The 21,472-nt window shown below is 41.6% G+C and overlaps 1 protein-coding gene across 1 annotated transcript in view; it reads right to left on the reverse strand.

Annotated features, from left to right (window-relative positions):
• Positions 1-21,433, reverse strand: part of BPIFC (BPI fold containing family C) — a 65,487-nt gene extending 44,054 nt beyond the window's left edge. The window contains exons 1-4 of the mRNA XM_049884278.1: positions 21,322-21,433; positions 19,136-19,231; positions 11,358-11,481; positions 4,060-4,180 (exon numbers count right to left, since the gene is read on the reverse strand). Coding sequence (XP_049740235.1) covers positions 4,060-4,180; positions 11,358-11,481 — 245 coding nt within the window. The 5' untranslated portion in view covers positions 19,136-19,231; positions 21,322-21,433. The remainder of the gene's footprint in view (positions 1-4,059; positions 4,181-11,357; positions 11,482-19,135; positions 19,232-21,321) is intronic.
• Positions 21,434-21,472: the final 39 nt, after the last annotated feature.

The raw sequence follows: 21,472 nt of genomic DNA on the forward strand, positions 1-21,472 counted from the left end.
TTTTTTAACATAAATATGATAGCTGGTAAGAAACGATTATTTGCTATTTCCACTTTTATGCATCCCTTCCTACATATTCCCTGTCACACGTCGTTTTAGTCATCTAGCGCTGCTGTAACAGAAATACCACAAATGGATGGCTTTAACAAACAGAAATTGATTCTCTCACAGAGCTTCTCTGTGCAGGAACCTTGAGTCCAAAGGATGCGCTCTGCTCCCGGCACTGCTTTCTTGGTATGAGGTCCCCATGTCCTGGCTTGCTTCTGTCTTTTATGTCTCAAAAGAGACTGATTTAAAACACAGCCTAATCTTGTAGATTGAGTCCTGCCTCATTAACATAAAAAAATTTTTCTAACTGCCACTAATCCCATCTCATTAACATCATACAGGTAGAATTTACAACACATAGGAAAAACCGCCTCAGATAACAAAATGGTGGACAATCACACAACACTGGGAATCATGGACTAGCCGGGAACACAATTAAATCCATAACACACGTTCTGAGTCCCAGTGTCAGAATAGCATGGCTGATATTCACTTAATATTTTTCAGAAATATTTTCATTTTGAAAATGTAGATCTAATCTATTCTTTGTAACTGCTACAAAACATTCCAAGCTGTGGCTGTATCATTAAAAAAAAATTATTCCCTTGTTGATGGACATCTAGGTTGTTTGTGATATTTCTGTACTATAAACAATGTAGCAATGAACATCCTCATACATGCTACTTGTGTGCATGTATTTATCTAAAGAGGTGCTGAGGAATGGTCAAAGGTCATGCAAATTAAAAAAAAAAAAAACTAGTAAATCAAGTCCTAAAACGGTATTGTCCAATAGAAATACAATGCGAGCCACATCCATAATTTAAAAATTTCTAGGAACCACATAAAAAGGCCAAGAGGCAAAATTAATTGTATTAATATTTTTCATTTAACCCAATATATCCAAAATATTATCATTTCAACATATAATCACCTGAAATTATTAATGAGATAGTTTCAAAAATCTTTTCCAAAATAAATCTTCAAAATCTGCCATGTTTTTTTTTTTACCATTTTACACTTATGATACACCTCAATTCAATGGATTTTCATTGGAAACACTTGACCTGTATTAAGATTTTATAAAATTTACAGTTGAAAAAGCCTATTCACATACCAAAATTGTTCTAAACATACTTACATGTTTTCCACTAACCGAATTGAGCGTCAGTTTTAAATTAAAATCAAAATGAAATAAATGAGAAAGTTAGTTCCTCAGCTGCACTAATCACACTTCAAACACGCAATAGCCACATGTGGCTAGTGGCTACGGTTTGGACAGCACACACCCAGAATTATTGTACCAATTTATCTACTCTCACCTGCAATGAACGAGAGTGTGTGCACTTGGTATTATATAATTCATCCTATATTTTACTGCTGTGGCGTTATCATCATTTTAATTAGATCGTTTAACGTCCATCTCTCCACTGGACACCCAGGGCACAAGACACACCTGTGTTGTTCACTATGCTATCCCTTACACCTAGATAAGTAGGTGCTCAATAAATACTTGTTGAAAGGCTGACTTTATACAAATTAGGATATTCACTAGGAGCTTCCCCTAGGTCACTCTCCCAAGAAACAAAACAAAAATGCTTGGTTTTATAGAATGTCATCCCTGACAGCAGGGAAATAATGACTCCAAAGGGTTGGAGTGGCACGGAATTATCACTGGGTGGATAAAGCGTTGGGGCAGATGGTGAGTCACAGTCACAGAGGACTCCTTACACAGGCCTGACTCTCCCCTAACCTTTAAGGCTGAGCTCAGGATGGGCAGAGGCATTTCCTCCCTGCACTGTCTTTGGGAACCTTGTTGGCAACTATGGCACAGCCTGCCAGTTGCTGTATGAACATCCATTTCCCTTCTTCTTTCCTAAAATATCCCTGAATTTGTTGGGGATGAAAAAGTTGTCTGGTTGGAAAACTAATTTCCCAGTCTCCCTTGCAAATAAGATGACTCCATATGACTAAGCTCTGTTTGATATATAAACAAACAAAATCCAAACAACAACAACAAACATATACCTGTTGCCATTCCAACTCATAGCGACCCTTATAGGACAGAGTAGAACTGCCCCATAGGGTTTCCGAGGAATGACTGGTGGATTTGAACTACCAACCTTTTGGTTAGCAGCCGAGCTCTTAACCGCTATGACAAGAGGACTCCATTGACACACAGGCCTATTAATACATTAGCAGAATATTATTATGGTGAAGCTTCAGGGGGAAAAAAAAAACTTATTAAAGAGGAGGTTGATTCACTTTATAAGAGCCTTTACTCTTGTCTTTTCCTCCTTCCAGCTACCTGAAACATGAATTTGATGGCTGGCACTGCAGTAGCCATATTGGACCATGAGGTAACCAGGAGGATAGAAGGATGTTGGAGGAGAAAAAGGTAAGGAAACTGTACTCTGATGAAATTATGAGGCTTCCATAGGACCCCTGGACTGTTTCATTTGAGTCTCTTATATGTGAGAATAAAATGAATCCCTGTTATTTCTAAGTCACTGTAATTTGTATTTTCTGTTATATTTAAGTGCACTTTATTCCTAATTGATAAAACTTCAGAGCTGGGCTGGATGAAGCAATGTGATAATTCCATTGTTCTTACAATGATGTCCTTATGTTGTCACTATGGATATCAACTAACACTTGTCCAGTAATTGAAATTTTATGAAGTACCTTAATATTTATTACTTTGTTTTTTACTGCTAAATATTTACATTTGATTTTATTACTATAACATGGTAGAAAAGATTCTAACCTTAAACAGGATTATTTTTAGGAAGAGAACTTTACTGGTCGGAAAACTATGTTGAAAATCAGGTAGGGTAGAAAGAGAAATAGTTTGATGCTCAGATGTGGACGGAATTACTTTGCATGATACTAGGAAAAGAAATTTTTGTGACTGTAGAGAGGGAGAAGGAAAATGAAAGATAAAAAGCGAGGGGGTTGTCTAGAAGACCATGTGCCCTGTGGTCCATTCATATGACCTCTGAAATGTAGACTAAATTACGAAGATTAGGAAAGGCTTGATGAGAGTAATTTCTTTTTGAGACTGTGGTTGAATTCTACATCCAGGTTTACGGGGGTAGGAGGTGGGTGTGATGGATTGAATTGTGTCCCCCCAAAATGTGTGTCAACTTGGCTAGGCCATAATTCCCAGTGTTTTGTGGTTGTCCTCCATTTCGTGATCTGATGTAATTATCCTATGCATTGTAAATCCTTACCTCTAAGATGTTAACGAGGCAGGATTAGAGGCAGTTATGCTAATGAGGCAGGACGCAATCTGGAAGACTAGGTTGTATCTTGAGCCAGTGTCTTTACAGATACAAAAGAGAGAAGCAAGCCAAGAGGAGAGACACCTACTATCACCAAGAAAGAAGAGCCAGGAGCAGAACGTGTCCTTTGAATCTGGGGTCCCTGTGCTGAGAAACTCCTAGACCCAGGGAAAGATTGCTGACAAGGACCTTCCTCTAGAGCTGACACAGAGAGAAAGCCCTTCCTGGAGTTGGTGACCTGAATTCAGACTTCTAGCCTCCCTTACTGTGAGACAATAAATTTCTGTTAGTTAAAGCCATCTACTTGTGATATTTCTGTTATAGCAGCACTAGATAACTAAGGCAGTGGGGAAGAAATGAATAAGACTTTCATTTAGAACTCAAGAGGCAAGGTGGCCTCAGCTGATATCTGTGTTGAATTAGAATGTTCATCTTAGAAATGAGGACTTTGAGTTTCAGAGCTGATATGCCAGGTACACACAAGGAGTGTGCAGCCAAGAGGCAACTTGGACTCTGGTGTTCTGACCCAAATGCCATACTCTGTCAGTCGCATGACACTTTTTTCTTGGGTTCTTTATCATGTCAGCCAACTAGCTGAGAAGCCTTTCCCAAAGGTTAACTGGTACTCTGCAGGCCTAGACGTGCTACCAGACCATATGGTAGTATATCCACGACCCTGAGATTTTAAAGATTAATCTCACTGCTAAAAATGCTCTCTTCTTTTACTTACGTTGAAAAATTGTAGCCCACATAATCAACCTTCAGAAATTCAAGAGATTCAGAACCTTTTAAATCTGGGATGCTCTTTTCCATTATCATTTGCTCAATTGTCTCCATCCCAGCTTGAATGCCTGTGAAGGAAACAAAGGAAGTGTCCATGGATAATAACAAAGGTGGTAATGATGTAATAGCGTTAGCCACGAACGTGTAATTTACTGGTGAGGTATTCTCTCAGATACTTAGAAAACAGCAACTTTGCAAAGAAGGTATTATTGTCTTTGTTTTACAGATGAAAAAAATGGATCCTCAGTGAATATAAGTCACTTACCCAAGACCACAGAGCCAATACGAGAAATTTTCATTGTGTGGCTAGCGCTAAAGGACTTGATCACAGCACGGTGTAATAGGAAAAGTATAAAATATTCTTCAGTGGATAAAATTATTATCATCATCAACATTTTACAGATGAGGAAACTGAGCCTCGGAGAGATTAATTCTACCCCAAGCCACATGTCTAAGAACTGGGCGAGCCAGTAGTCAAATCCGGGCAATTTGGCTCCAGAATCTATGTGCTTTGGCCAGTTCCAGAAAGTTATCCCACATTCTCTATTTCTCCCAGATTCTTTAAGCTCAGGAATTTTTAGCCTGAGGTCCAGGGGCTCCAGAAGACTTCTGAACTCCCTGAAATTCTAATGAACTACTGTGAGTGGGTTATACGTGTATGTGGGTGCGTGTGTGTGCCTCATTTTTCAGGGGAGAACATGTACATTTCATCACATTTTCAGAGCATCCTAGGACTCCAAAAAGTTAAGGACGATGCTTTTGTTTAATTCTGGAACAACTCATCAGGCTTTATATTATAGTGCCACTGACTACCTTCCTCTGAACTCAAGGGGATAAAGAGCCCTCTTTCACTTTAAGGAAACCCTGGTGGTGTAGTGGTTAAGTGCTACAGCTGCTAACCAAGAGGTCAGCAGTTCGAGTCTGCCAGGTGCTCCTTTGAAACTCTATGGGGCAGTTCTACTCTGTCATATATAGTCACTGTGAGTCGGAATCAACTTGATGGCACTGGGTTAATTTATTTATTTTTCCACATTAAAGAGCTTGAGAAAAGTAACTGACACAATAATAATAAGTGGTATTTTAATTTTAACCGTGGTCCCTTAGTGGTATTTGTCATGGATTGAATTCTGTCTCCCCAAAAATGCGTGTATCAATTGGGTTGGGCCACAATTTCCAGTATTGTGTGATTTTCCTAAGTTCTAAATCCTGCCTCTATAAAGTTAAAGAGGGAGGATGGGTGGCAGTTGTGTTAGTGAGGCAGGACTCAACCTACAAGTCTGGATTGTGTCTTGAGACAATCTCTTGAGATATAAAAGAAAGAAACAAGCAGAGAGGTGGGGGTACCTCATACCACCAAGAAAGCAGTGCCAGGAGGAGAACGCATCCTTTGGGCCCAAGGTTCCTGTGCAAAGAAACTCTTCGTCTTGGGGAAGATTGATGAGAAGGCTGACATATGGAGAAAGCCTTGCCCTGGAGCTGACACCCTGAATCTGGACTTTTAGCCTACTTTACTGTGAAGAGGTAAATTTCTCTTTGTTAAAGCCATCCGCTTGTGGTATTTCTGTTATGGCAGCACTAGATGACTAAGACAGAATTGTACTGAAATCCTGCTTTCAGTCCTTTCTTTGCAACTTAAGCTCATTTCCATTTATTCTATCTTTGTTGGAGACGAGGAGGGGCAGATTTTATCCTCTATAATCCCATGAATAACTCAAGGATGTAAAAATAGAATATAAAAGGTATAAAGATAGAACCAAAGGTACTATCAGACAGCATGGGTTTCAATCCCAACAGTGTCTACTAGCTTATGTGACTGTGCAATTTACATAATCTCTCTGTCCTTTACTATCCTCGTTTGTAACACGGGACCAATAGTAACTGCATGGGTCTGTTCACACATGTGAAAATAACAGTAGCCAAGATTTGTTGGGTACTTGCTATTGCCAGACCCTATTCTAGACCCTATAGGACAGAGTAGAACTGCCCCATAGAGTTTCTAAAGAGTGCCTGTTGGATTTGAACCACCGACATTTTTGGGTAACAGCTGTAGCACTTAACCACTACACCACCAGGATTTCCATTCTAAGTGCTTTATATGTGTTCATTCATTTATTTCCCACAACAACCTGGGTAAGTACTATTATTATCAGCTGCATTTGAATAAATATCTTGCAGGTACTTCTAATGATAATAGAAAGGGGGCAGTGGTGGTTCAGAGGCAGAATTCTTGCCTTCTAAGCAGGAGATCTGGGTTCGATTCCCAGCAAACGCACCTCAAGTGCAGCCACCAACTGTCTATCAGTAGAGACTTGGGTGTTGCTATGATGCTGAGCAGGCTTCAGTGGAGCGTCAAGAATAAGACAAACGAGGAAGAAAGGCCTGGCAATCTATGTCCAAAATCAGCCAGTGAAAACTCTATGCATCACACCAGTGCGATAAGATGGAGGGTGACTCGCCAACTTGATAGCAGCTAACAACAACAACAAGAATAGCCATGTCAAATCTTTTTCTGGAAAAATATGGGGTCATAAGTAATTGGTGAAATAAAAATAATAATAGACATTTTGTATTGAGTGCCTGTATGTGCTGGGACTGTCTACACTCTCCATATATTCTCTCTTTTGATTGTCACAGAAACCGAATGATATAGGTATTATTCCAAGTTCACGCAGGAGGCAGCTGAGGTTCAGAGAGGTTCACTAACTTGCCTGAGAGCCCACAGCTAGTGGGCATCATTACCTAGGGCTTGGAGGACTGGGGAGCAGAAGACAGAGCAGAGGTGTTGGGATCAGGCAGAGGAGACCTGAGTTCATATCTTTCACTGGGGAGTGACTTGGGAAATTCAGTTCAGCCTCTCTGAGACTCAGATCCTGCCCCTGTGAAGCGACAACACCTTCTTCATAGGGGGAAAATTGGAAATAAATCAACACAGGTCCATAAAGCGCACATCACAGTGCCTGGCTGTAGCAGACTGTCAAGAAATGGTTCTGACTTCAAAGCCTGTCCTTCTCCATCCCATGCTATATTCACACAGCTTATCTCATTTAATCCTCACGTTAACACTAGAGGTAGGCACCCTTATTATCATGACCCCCCTTTTCCAGATGAGGGAACAGGCTGGCCCAAGGTCATGTACTAGGAAAGGGCAGAACTAAGATTCGCACCCATGCGAACTGAATTCAGATCTGCTCTTTTAACTGTTCTGCTATAGATAATGGAATAAAATGTTTCAACAACTTTAATGTCTTCACAAGATTTCTATTTTTGATATATATTTCTATGCACATCAGCATATCAATGCAGTAATCATCAATAGAGTACCTATATATATATATATTCCACTGATCATTTTATAACTTTGCTTTATGTGTATTTCTGTTTAAAGACACCTTACTTAATATGTATTGTTGATTCATTAACATTGAACTCATGGCCAAGAGCATTATAACTCATTAATGAACCAGAAGAATGAGATTTGGACTCCCTGGTGCCTGATGTGATCTTGCACAAGTCATTCAGACTCTCTAAGCCTCAGTATCCACCTGTCTAAAATGGAAATAAGATGTTGTGAATTTTGTAAATGGTTGTTGTTGTTAGGCTGCCGTCAAGTCAGCCCCGACTCATAGTGAACCTATGTACAATACAACAAAACACTGCCCCAGCCTTGCGCCATCCTCAAAATTGTTACTATGTTTAAGCCCAGTGTTGTAGCCACTGTGTCAGTCCATCTCATTGTGAGTCTCCCTTTTTTTGATGACCCTCTGCTTTACCAAGTATGATGTTCTTCTTCAGGGACTGGTCCCTCCTGATAACATGTCCAAAGTACATGAGATGAAGTCTCCCCATCCTCACTTCTAAGGAGCATTCTGTGTGTACTTCTTCCAGGATCGATTAGTTTGTTCTTCTGGCAGTTCATGGTATATTCAATATTCTTCACCAACACCATAATTCAAAGGCATCAATTCTTCTTCAGCCTTCCTTATTCATTGTCCACATTTTGCATGACTCTGAGGCGATTGAAAATACCATGGCTTAGGTGAGGCACACCTTAGTCCTCAAAGTGACATCCTGGCTTTTTAACTCTTTAAAGAGGCCTTTTGCAGCAGACTTGCCAAATGCAATATGTCTTTGGTTTCTGGACGGCCATTTACACGGGCATTGATTGTGGATCCAGGTAAAATCAAATCTTTTACAACTTCAATATTTTCTCTGTATATCATGATTTTACTTATTAGTCCAGTTGTGAAGATTTTTGTTTTCTTTATGTTGAGGTGTAATCCATCCTGAAGGCTGTGGTCCTTGACCTTCATCAGTAAGTGCTTCAAGTCCTCTTCACTTTCAGCAAGCAAGGTTGTGTCATCTGCATATTGCAGGTTGTTAATGAGTCTTCATTCTTTTTTTTTTTTTAATTAATTTTTATTAAGCTTCAAGTGAACATTTACCATTGCAATCAGTCTGTCACATGTAGGTTTACATACATCTTACTCCCTTCTCCCACTTGCTCTCCCCCTATTGAGTGAGCCCTTTCAGTGTCTCGTTTCGTGCCAATTTTGCCATCTTCTCTCTCTATCTTCCCATCCCCCCTCCAGTCAAGAGTTGCCAACACACTCTCCAGTGTCCACCTAATTTAATTGGCTCACTCTTCATCAGCATCTCTCTCCCCCCCGCTGACCAGTCCTTTTCATGCCTGATGAGTTGTCTTCGGGGATGGTTCCTGTCCTGTGCCATCAGAAGTTCTGGGGAGCATTGTCTCTGGGATTCCTCTGTTCCTTCATTCTTGATGCCCTGTTCTTCTACATATAGCCCAGCTTCTCAGATTATTTGCTCAGTATACAGATTGAATAGGTATGGTGAAAGGATACAACCCTGACACACACCTTTCCTGATTTAAACCACACAGTATCCCCTTGTTCTGTTCAAATGACTGCTTCTTGGTCTATGTACGGGTTCCTCGTGAGCACAATGAAGTGTTCTGGAATTCCTCTTCTTTGCAATATTTTCCATAGTTTGTTATGATCCACACAGTTGAATGCCTTTGCATAGTCAATAAAACACATGTAAACATCTTTCTGATATTCTCTGCTTCCAGCCAGTATCCATCTGACATCAGCAATGATATCTCTGTTTCCGCGCCCTCTCCTGAATTCAGCCTGAATTTCTGGCATTTCCATGTCGATAAACCACTGTAGCCACTTTCGAATGATCTGCAGCAAAATTTTACTTGCGTGTGATATTAATGATATTGTTCAATAATTTCCACGTTCTGTTGGATCACATTTCTTGGAATGCGCACAAATATGGATCTCTTCCAGGCGGCTTGCCAGGTGGCTGTCTTCCAAATTTCTTGGCATTGACAAGTGAGTGCTTCCAAAGTCATATCCATTTTTTGAAACATCTCAGTTGGTATTCTGTCAATTCCTTGAGCCTTGTTTTTCACCAATGCCTTCACTGCAGCTTGGACCTCTTCCTTCAGTACCGTTGGTTCTTGATCATATGGTACCTCTTGAAATGGTTGAAGGTCAATCAATTCTTTTTGGTACAGTGACTGTGTATTTCTTCCATCTTCTTTTGATGCCTTCCGCTTTTTTTAGTATTTTGCCCATAGAATTCCTAAATATTGCAAATTGAGGCTTGAATTTTTCCTTCAGTTCTTTCAGCTTGAAAAATGCTGAGTATGTTCTTCCCTTTTGGTTTTCTATCTCCAGCTCTTTGCACATGTAATCATAATACTTTGTCTTCATGAGCTGCCTTTTGAAATCTTCTGTTCAGCTCTTTTATTCATCATTTCTTCCTTTTGCTTTAGCTACTTTACATTCAAGAGCAAGTTTCAGGGTCTCTTCTGACATCCATTTAGGTCTTTTTTTTCTCTCTTTTCTTTTTAATGACCTCTTGCTTTCTTCATGTGTGATGTCCTTGATGTCATTCCACAACTCGTCTGGCCTTCAGTCATTAGTGTTCAATACATCAAATCTATTCTTGAGATGGTCTCTAAATTCAGGTGGGATATACTCAAGCTTATCTAACACCTGTATTTTCTCCCTAAGCCACAATACTGACTTCTTGTACTTAGCAATAGTAGTAGATAGCACTTCAGCACTACACTTGGGGTGCGTTTTTAAATAGCGAAATCACCAACAAAAAACATAAAAAATGCAACAAATGTGACACCAAATTAACCAAAAAACCCAAACCCACTGCCTTTGAGTTGATCTGACTCATAGCGACCCTGTAAGGACAGAGTAAAACTGCCCCATAGGGTTTCCAAGACTGTAAATCCTTACGGAAGCAAATTGCCACATCTTTCTCCCTCGGAGTGGCTGGTGGGTTCAAACCATCGACATTTCGTTTAATAGCTAAGTGCTTTAAGCACTGCACCAAAGTCATACTTTGGCTCTAGTGGACTTGTTCTACTTTTCTTCAGTTTCAACCATGTTTGTGATATATATCATACATACATATTCCTGACATGTGTGTCTACACACATAACACATAACAATTGTGCAAGATGATTTAATTTTAGAAGTCTTGTGCCAGATGAAAACAAACAAATCCATTGCCATTGAGTCAATCCCTACTCATAGTGACCCTATAGGACAGAGTAGAATTGTCCCATAGGGTTTCCAAGGAGTGACTGGTGCATTTGAACTGCCGACCTTTTGATTAGTAGCCAAGCTCTTAACCACTGCACCACCAGGGCTCCAAATACAGTGGTTCTACTCTGTTATATAGGGTTGCTATGAGTACATCTCCTTGATGGCAATGGGTTTGGTTTTGGTTTGGTGGCAGATGAGGAGATGGGGAAAAGACATGGAGTTGCCTAAATGTCAGTTGGGTTGTTTTCCACAGTAGGGACTAGATCACCCCACAGTAGTGACTGGGACACCCCACAATAAAAAGCAACAAAACCTGTTGCTGTTGAGTCAATTCGAACTCATGGTGACCCCAAGTGTTAGAGAGTAGAACAGTTCCATAGAGTTTTCTGGGCTGCAGTGTTTATAGAAGCAGATCACCAGGACTTTTTTCCATGATGCTGCCGGGTGGGTTCAAACTGCCTTTATTTAGGTTTGTAGTCAAGTGCAAACCATCTGTGCCACTCAGAGTCCTTTACCCCACAGTAGAGACTGAATCACCCCAAAGTATAGTTTGTCCGAGTCATGAGACACCTCAAGTTATGAGCTGCTGAATTTGTGTTGTAGATCCCACCTTGGTGGGCTGTATTCTGGCTTCTGAGAGCATCCAACTCACCATAGTCCAGTGCCCGCTGAGTAATTCTTGCCTTGATTCCAGGGTAAATGGTCTGAGAAGGTGCGATGTTGAGATTCCACAGAAGGAAGCAGCCCCAGAGGACTTGGACCATCTCTGTATGCATCTGCAATTAACCAACATTTATGGTTCCTTTATTATTCTTAACTTTCTCATTAGTTATCTCCATCCCACAATTCTAGGCTTCCACATTTTCATTACTCACTTTTAGAACTCCATCCATCCATCCATCCATCCATCCATCCATCCATCCATCCATCCATCCATCCATCCATCCATCCATCCATCCATCCATCCATCCATCCATCCATCCATCCAGTAATCACCTATTGACCATGCCCAAACATGTTCTAGGTGCTGAGGATACAGAGATGACCTACTGTGTTTTTACACAAATAGCTCATGCTTTCTATGTTTGTTTCCAACCTCGCCCTCCCCCCACATTATTTTCATAACCACTGCTATGCCAATTTTTTTCTACATGTTGTTGTAAAAAAACTTAGCATAGCGTACTTATGAAAATACCTCTGGGGGGAAGGTGCAGTTGGCAAACAAACATAGAAGGCACACGTTATTTTTGTAAAAATGTGATACTTATGGCTCTTGACCTCTGCTTCCCACAGACTAGTGAGCGGGTCAGTCATACACACAGAGGATAGTAATGTAATAAGATACGATATAATACAAAATCATTGCAGCAAATGCAATGATGAGAATATTCCCCCAGAAGCATACTGGGGAAATTCTGGACAATTTTATAACAAACCAGTTAATAGTTTAGAAAGATGGCTTTAGTGCCCATAAGGTAATCACCCATCTGCATAAAGACCCTTTATGACTACCCTTTGCCCACAAAAAATGGGGTTTAAGCTCAGCATGGCAATCAAGGCCTTTCAATGACTGGCTCCAAACTTCTTCCTACCTCTCTCTCCCTCCTTTACTGTCCAAGTGGCAGTACTCTGGGCTGGCCATGAAGAGCTGTTTGGTATTTCTTAATTTGCCATTTCTCTCATCCATGTTTTTTTTAATCCAACCCTGTTGATATAAACACACATGCATTTCCTATCTCCTTCAGGTAGCTTCTCAAGTGTCATCTTCTCAGTGAAGCCTCTTTCTAACCACAATCTACAAAACAAGCGCTGTCCCCCATAACCCTGGTAATCCCTGTGCCTCTCCCCTTTCTTTATTTCTCTCCAAGGACTTATCGTCATCTTGCATAGTATGTTGTTGTTGTTAGCTGCTATTGAGTTAACACCCAACTCATGGTGACCCCATGCATGAAAATCTTATGGATCACCAATGAAATGCTGCCTAGTCCTATACCATACCCATGAATAGTTTCAGATTGAACTGTTGTGATCCATAGGGTTTTCACTGGCTGATTTTCGGGAGCATATCTCCAGGCCTTTCTTCCTAGTCCATCTTCTGCAAACTCCACTGAAACCTGTTCAGCATCAGAGCAACATGCAAGCCTCCACTAATAGACGGGTGGTGGCTGCACATGAGGTGCATTGACTGGGAATTCAACCCAGGTCTCCTCCATAACCAAACCAAGAAACCTGTTGCTATTGAGTTGATTCTGACTCATAGGGACCCTATAGGATAGAGTAGAACTGCCCCCCATAGGATTTCTAAGAGGTGGGTGGTAGATTGGAACTACCAACGTTTGGTTAGCACCGAACGCTTAACCACTGCACCACCAGGGCTCCAGATCTCCTGCATCGAAGGTGAAAGTTCTACCACTGAACTACCTCTGCCCAGATAACATAGTATAAAGTTACTTATTTGTTTATTGTGCATCTTCCCCCATTGGAAGTTTTAGGCTTCCTGGGGAAGGGAGAGGACTTGATTTCTTCAGCACGCAGAGCCATGACCGACACATAGTAGGCAATGACTACATTTTGAATGATTGATTGAATGGCTGAATTTATGTCTTCCACGAGGCTGTGAAGGGGCCAGGTGTGCCTTCTGGGTCCCATACACTGTAGGCAGACCTCATCTTAGGGTGTCCCACTGTGCATTGCAGTGGTCTTTCACTTGCCTCTCCTTTCGTCACAGGGATTGTGTCTTAGTTCTATAACTCCAGGGTCTAGTGCAATGCTTGGCACATGGTAGACACAAATTTTTTTCAATTATTTAAACATTCTCTCCAAGAGGAGGGACCATACTTTATTCACTATTATATTGCCAGTGCTTGGCAAATAGTAAGTGACCAATGTATGCCTGTTCAATTAATGGACTAAATGGATAAAAGTTGCCCCATTTTCTTGAAGGAGGAAGCACAGGTATCAACAGCAACAGTGATATGGGTCTCTTTTAATGATAGCCAAGTAAGCAACACGTTCAGAGGCCTGTGTCTATGTTCTGGGAGTTTATAGTCTGGGTGACCTGTCCCTGCTGCACTGACACGTGCCAAAGACCGGTGGGCAACAAGAACCCATTGAGTTAATACACAAACACGAAACAAATCAGGGAAGAGGAAGTTGTGGGAGCCATGTGTTTAGACAAAGGGAGGGGCCAGGTCAGGTTGGGGAGTAAGGATTTGGAGTGGGGCTGGGATTCAGGGGCTGTCTGAATGATGGGCAAGAGGTCATTGTAAGAGGTGGGTGGATGCTTGGCCAAAGGAAGTGAGGGGTTTGATACAGGCTGTTGTGTGGGCTTATGGGTGAGGCTGTGGGGGTGGGAATGGGATGATGTAGCCCAAGAGGGGTCCAGAAAACTTGCTGGAAAGGCACAGAGCCGTCTGATCAGGGAAGGGAATGTCCAGGCAGGGCTGTTGCCAGCCTATCTTGGGCTTTTGTGTGAGATGGGAAAAGGTGCCCCTCCAATCAACCCTGCTGGCAGAAAATGGGTCCAGTGGAAAGCATTTTAGGGAAGCCCCACTCCAGTGTATCCAGCTTGGTGGGGAGAGCAAGAGCTGATGCACTTGCCCCGTTGGGCTGGCCTTTTGAGTAGTGAATAAACTGCCCAGCTTACACAGTGGGCCTGTGCTCAGGTTAGTGAGCGCTCACACGGGCACTTTACTGAAGGGTCATGAGGTTGAGAATTAGGGTTTTGGCTCGTCTGTTCCGTAACGCACAGGTCTACTTTCAGTTCTGAGGAGAAGTCAACTTGGTCAATCCGCTTACACCTCTCAGCTGATCTCCTTGGAACCCCCTCTGTGTGTTGTATCATACAGCCAAGTGGAACTCCTAAACACACACCACGTTTCCTGCCTAATGCCTTTGCTTATGCTGGTCCCATTTTACCCAGACCTGCAAAAATCCTGTGTATCCTTCATGTCCATTTCAAGCACAAACTTCTTTCTGAAGCTATTCCTGACTTCCCTAAGCAAAGCTAATCTTGTTTCTTTCTGAACCCTCTCCTGTGCTGATCAAAATATACATTTATTCATGTGTGTGAGTATTTTCTTGTTTATTGTCTGTCACCCCTATCAGAATACAAGCACCATAAAGGCAGAGACTCACCTGGTTTGGAGGTTCGAGAGCCTGGCTTACTGCCTGGGACACAGTGGGTGATTGGTAAGTGTTGGTGGAATGAATCAATGAATTAATAAACAAAGGAATGGCCCTTATCTTACTCTACATGTATTATAGTTATTTGCAGAGGTGATTAACGAAGTATTTATACTCGAATAGGGTACAGGCAAGGTCCCTGAGAGACGCAAATGGTTTGTGCTCAACTACTAACCTAGAGGTTGTCAGCTTCAACCCACCTAGTGGCACCACAGGAGAAAGGCCTGGCAATCTGCTTCCATAAAGATTATAGACAAGAAATCCCTATGGAGCTCAGTTCTACTCTGTAACACGGGGGGTTGTCATGAATTAGAATCATCTTGATGGCAAAGGGCTTGTTTTTACAGCACAGGCACCCATCAGAGCAAATGTTGGCCACAGTCCTAGGGTAGGACTGGGAGGTTAGTTACTAAATTATGGGGAGAACAGGGAAAGTCGTGTTGAAGTGGCCAGGGTGATCAGGGCACTACAGACAAGGAGTGAAGGCTCAGAACAGTGGCTGTTTACCATTAGTTGCTGAATTAGTTCAACATTTTAACATTGGTGTGGCCTTATGAAGGAGCCCTGGTGGCACAGTGATTAAGCACTCAGCTGCTAACCGAACGGTTGATGGTTCAAACCCACCTGGCAGCCTGGCAGGAGAAAAGAGTTGGTGGTCTGCTTCCATAAAGATTACAGCCTAGGAAACCCTATGCGGCAGCTCCATTCTGTCACATGGGGTCATTATGAGCCGAAAATCTACTCGATAGCAACTGACAACAGCAACATGGCTTTATGTATCCAGTCAACTCAATGGCAACTGGTTTGGTTAATTTCAACATCTAATAATTAGAATGGATGCAGGTCTCTTCTGCAGGAGATAGGTCCAGCTGACCCCCGGCTATGCTACGCTTTCCTCGATCCTTTGGTTGTCCTGGGGGAATGGCCAGGGGGTCCTGGAGCAGGGGATAGGCAGAGGTGGATGGGACTATGGGAGTGAAGGATATTCCCAGGGCTTGGCTTATCTGCTGTTTGCCAGTTGGTATAGCAGTATTTCCATATTTTAACACACGGTGAGGTCATACTGATGTATAATTATGCTAACATCATTGTAGGCAAAGAATTATGAATGGATGTGTCACTCTAAAGCAGGCATCAAAGGAACCTTTTAAAAAGAAGAAACCATTTTCATAGCAATGGGCAACATTGGGAAACAGTATTAGACAAAAAGTCTATACCCATTAGATTGTATGCAAATTGAAGGCAGAAATTGTCTTTATCTCTGCCTGGCACATAGGAGGACCTCAGTAAATGTGTGTTGACCAATGAACTGACCAGCTTACAAGATTTTGGTTAACTAAGAAAGGTACTAGAAGAGGTTGGAAAAAAAGTGAAAAACCGAAACATATATACAGCTCTCCATTTCCACAATGCAAAGACCAATAAACCAAACCAGAAATATTACTTACTAACAGAATAACCACGAAAATAACAAATGTGCATTGCCTTACCATTTACAAAATGCATGCCAAAGCTGGACAATGAATAAAGAAAACTGAAGAATTGATCTCTTTGCATTGGGGTGTTGGTGAAGAATATTGAATATACCATGAACTGCCAGAAGAATAAACAAATCGATCTTGGAAGAAGTACACACAGAATGCTCCTTAGAAGTGAGGATGGGGAGACTTCATCTCATGTACTTAGGACATGTTATCAGGAGGGACCAGTCCCTGGAGAAGGACATCAGGCTTAGTAAAGCAGAGGGTCATCAAAAAAGAAGAAGACCCTCAATGAGATGGATTGACACAGTGGCTACAACACTGGGCTCAAACAAAGCAACAATTGTGAGGATGGTGCAGGACTGCGCAGTGTTTTGTTCTGTTGTACATAGGGTCACCGTGAGTTGGAGCTGACTTCATGGCTACCGAACAACAACAACCATTTAAAAAACTTGCAACATCTTACTTCCATTTTAAACAGGTGAATACTGAGGCTTAGAGAGTCTGAATGACTTGTGCAAGATCACATCAGGCACCAGGGAGTCAAATCTCATTCTACTGGTTCCTAATTCTAGTGTATATGGATTTTTTTAATTTAAAAACTCGCTAAGCTCTACATTTTTCATTTTCATCTGGAAATTTTAAGTAGGAGTTCCATAATGCCATCTTCTATGTGGAAAAACTCATTAAACATCTGGAAATTTAAGTAACAAAGTGCAGATCCTTTTGTATTTTCTTGGGCACAAATGAAGTTTAAATTTCCTTCTAGCAGAAAAATCTATTTTCCATTTTAGTTAAAGGAAGTTTCTGAAAAGAACCCCAAAATGCAGGTAGAAAGAATATGTTTCCTTTAGAAATTTATGAGTGAATGAAATTACTGGGGTATAAGGGGATTGGTTGTCCATTACTTTCAGGTGAATTGTTTGGTTAGCGTAAAAATTGATGGGCAGGAGAAGAAAGGAACCTTGTCAAGCAGGGAGATGACTCCTAAAAGGTTAAGTAATTTGGCTGACAAGTAAGGGCAGGATGAGTTCCCTGTTAAAAGAAAGGATCCAAGATGATTCAAAACGCTGCCAACAAGTTACCTATTTTGTTGCTTCTCAGGAATTGCTTCTTTCCAAGATTCAAGGACTCAGAAGTCATTACATTTCCATAACCATATATGGACAGAATAAGCCAAAAAACAAAATCGAAAAAAACCCAAACCTGTTGCTGTTGGTTTGATTCAGACTCATGGCTACTTCATGCCCCGTGTATTACAGAATAGAGCTGCTCTATAGGGTTTTTATGGCTGTAATCTTTACAGAAGCAGATTGCCAGGCCTTTCTTTTATGGCTTTGCTAGGTGGGTTTGAACCGCCAACCTTTAGTTTAGTAGTCAAGAGGAAACCATTTGTACCTCCCAGGGATTTTATGGACGAAATTCTTGTTGTTAGGTGCCGTTGAGTCGGTACCAACTCATAGTGACCCCAAGTACAACAAAATGAAACACTGCCTAGTCCTGCACTATCCTCACAATTGTTATGCTTTAGCCCATTGTTGCAGCCACTGTGTCAATTCATCTTGTTGAGGGTCTTCCTCTTTTTTGCTGACCCTCTACTTTGCCAAGCACGATATCCTTCATGGACAAAATAAAACTCCTAAATTAAATGACTCTTGCCTGATCCATCCCAATGACTAGGGATTAAAAAAAACTCCAGTACAACTTAGAAAATTCCTGAGACTCATGGATCTTGGGGGAAAGTTTTGACAAATTCTGGTAAAACAAATTAGTTAAAGGAGTAATAGTGAGTGAAATGTAGCCGTCCAAATAGAGTCTCAGGTTAAAAAGTTCAACAGGTTTAAAGAAGACTATTAGAAAGGAGCCCTGGTAACACAACGGTTAAGCACTTGCCTGGTAACCATAAAGTTGGTGGTTCAAACCCACGCAGTGGCTCTGCGGGAGAAAGACCATGTGATCTGCTCCCATAAAGACTAGAAAACCCTATGGGGCAGTTCTACTCTGTCACATGACGTTGGTATGTGTTGAAAATCGACTCAATGGCACCTAACAACAACGGACTACAAGAACATTCCAACTTACCTGGTCTAAGAAAATGCCTGTACGTAAGAAGTCTAAATCAACAGGTATGGAGGATGGACAGAATTGGAGAATATTTCAAGGAATTCAGCCCACACATTTGATTTTTATAGAAAGAGTCCTAAAATTCATGCCAAGCCTTTCTTCCCAAAATGACATGTTTAACATCGACAAGCTAAGCAATTCAGGCAAGTGGGAGGGTAGTTTTGCTCTGGCAGGATCTAGGTCACAGCGTGGCTTAAAATCTGTCCTCAAAGCACAGACATCACTGCACCTCCCCTTTATCCCAACCACGCCAACTGAGGGACAAGACAGAATTTCCCATCATTGTGTTGGGTTCCTGCTGAAATGTAGACAAAAATAAGTCCAGATCACTGAGCTACGGTCTTAACATTGCTTCAATGATGCAAAACTAAATATGAAGTCCAAATGAGCTTTTTTTCTCCTTACAGGGTTCACAATCTTCACCAAACCTTTTGCCTAAGAAGCATCCAGCTGGGCAGACATGATATAACAAGCAAACACATAAACAAAACACAGAAAACTCCAGGCAGATCGTTATAGTAATTCAGGATACTGACTGTTCAAGGTGTCCTACCAGACCTGGAACTCGTTCAGCAAGAGGGTAATCCCTCTCTGGAGATCATGGTCTGGCAGAGAGCTGCAGTTTGTTCATGATTCTTACCTTAAGCTGAGGACGTGTCCACAGCTGGTGCGCACCTTCGATCCCCTCTGCCTTTGAAGCCAGAGCGTTCTCCACCTTGTGCCTTGAACTCAGTTGCTGCAAAGCCAGGGTAATTACTTCTGAATCATCTCAGTGGTGGCTTTTTTTTTAAATGCCTCTTTCAAAATGTGATACACAATTGCTTCACCACAATTACCCAATGGCATGAATGAACACTTTAGTCTCAGCCTCTACCTAGATGGGCAGACAATGCCGCCTATGCAATAATTACCTCCCTGCAAAACACACACGCACATCACACACACACACACACACACATCACACACTTGTGAATTTGGTGTGACTACTTTACCAAACTTGTGAAATCAAGGTTTCCAATGTATTAAAAAGGGTATTGTTAAATTATATTGATTGGAAAAGGAAGAATTTTCTGTCCTGGGATGATAAGCCGTGTCTTCTGGGCAGACAGCCTAGAGCAGATGGTATCAGTACGCACAGAATACCTTTTGGACTTCCAGTGAATCATCAGATCCAGTCTGAAAGCATGAGGCTCGATAACAGGCTGACCTAGTTATCGTCTTTACGTTTCAGGGTAGGACCACGGATGGCGGCCCTAAGTGTCGGCTCCTTCTCAAATGTTGTTAATGACTTCCTGTCCCGGAATTCTTTGAAGTTGGATGGCTTCATGGACTATTATGTAACTCTGTATCTCTAGATTCTAAACCTCATCCTCACCCCACGCCCCGTGTTTTAGTCACTGCACTGTCGATGGCTGGGGATCTGATTTCTTGAAGTGTCTTCTGATTTATTTACAGTTTTCTGGATAAGATAGGGGATCAACTGTCCTGGTCTGCCTGGGACTGGGGTTTCTCAGGATATAAGGCTTTCACTACTAAAACCAGGACAGTTGCTGGCAAACTAGGAAAGTTGCTCACCCTGGCTAAGAACAACAGGCACGTTCATTTGGCATTCTTTGTACTTCTGACAGGTTTTCATGCCTCACGTCTAATGAATCTTGGGTTATATTTACCTGTTTAATCTGAGTTTCCTTAGGCGTAAAATGGAGATAAAAATAGCATCTATTACCCTAGGTTCTGAAGAAGTTGATAATGTATGAGAATGTGCTCTTAGAACTATAAAGTGTTGTAAAATTTGTTCATTAGCATGTGGCCATATCAATGGAGATATGAGCTTACAGACACTCCTCTCACTAAATCATTTATTCAGCCAGGCATCAGAGACAAATTCATTCATTCAATTAACAAATACTGATTGAGCTCCTACTATGTGCCACGTCCTCCAGCAAAAAAGGCAGAGTCCCTGTCACACGGATGGACAGTGGAGGCAGATAATAAAGAACAAAATAAACTAATGTAACAGATTGGGACATGTGCTATGAAGAAAATAAAAGGGTGTGATTAGGTGGTAGTCTTGCAGTTGTTGGTGGTGATGTGTACAGTTGAGTTGATTACAACCCACAGTGACCCTATAGGACAGGGTAGTAGTGTTTCCAAGGCTGTAATCTTTACGGAAGCAGACTGCCACATCTTTCTCCTCTGGAGTAGCTGGTGGGTTTGAACCCCTGACTTTTCAGTTAGCAGCCGAGCACTTAACCACTGCACAACCAGGGCTCCTACTGCAATTGGTAAGGTGATGTAATTAGAGGAGGGATGTTTACTGTGTTAGGATGGTCCAGGAAGTCTTCTCTGAGGAGGTGATGTTTTAAGCTGAGATCTGAGCGTTAGAAGCCAGGCAGGTAAAGCACTGAAGAGAGAGATGGAGGAAACAGCAAAGGTGGGTCAGTGTGTCCAGAATATAGTGAAGGCGGAAATAATGGCATTAGATTCCTAACTGGCAATGTCAAGTGGGCAGTCAGAGTTCAGAGGATAGGTCATCTAGAAATGTAAATTTCCAAGTTATTATCCTAGGGGTGGAATTATAGTCACAGAAGTGAGTGAGATCACCTGGGGTAGGGGTAGTTTCCCAGGGTGCATGTACTACTAGAGGTATGCAAGATAATTTATAATTTCAGGTGCTACACAGATAAATTTTTTTTTTTTTTACACAGATAAATGTTTAAAATTCTCCTGTGCTTATTTTTAGTGTATTAGAAAAAAAACGTAGAACCAGACATGGACAAAATACAAATGATACCACACGTCTCACGGAAAAAATTCATAAAGTACCTCTAAATAGTTCTGTCATTTTTCTAGAATCTTCCTTGGGCGGCAGCACCAGCTTGTCTCTCTGTCTTCTCTCTCTCTTTCTCCATTGTCCTAAGTTTCCTCTTTCTTTCCTCCCCAGAGCAACTTCTTGGCTCCAGCTTCCTCTCCTGCT

The sequence above is a fragment of the Elephas maximus genome, chromosome 4, assembly GCF_024166365.1.
Source record: "Elephas maximus indicus isolate mEleMax1 chromosome 4, mEleMax1 primary haplotype, whole genome shotgun sequence".
Classification (NCBI taxonomy): domain Eukaryota; kingdom Metazoa; phylum Chordata; class Mammalia; order Proboscidea; family Elephantidae; genus Elephas; species Elephas maximus.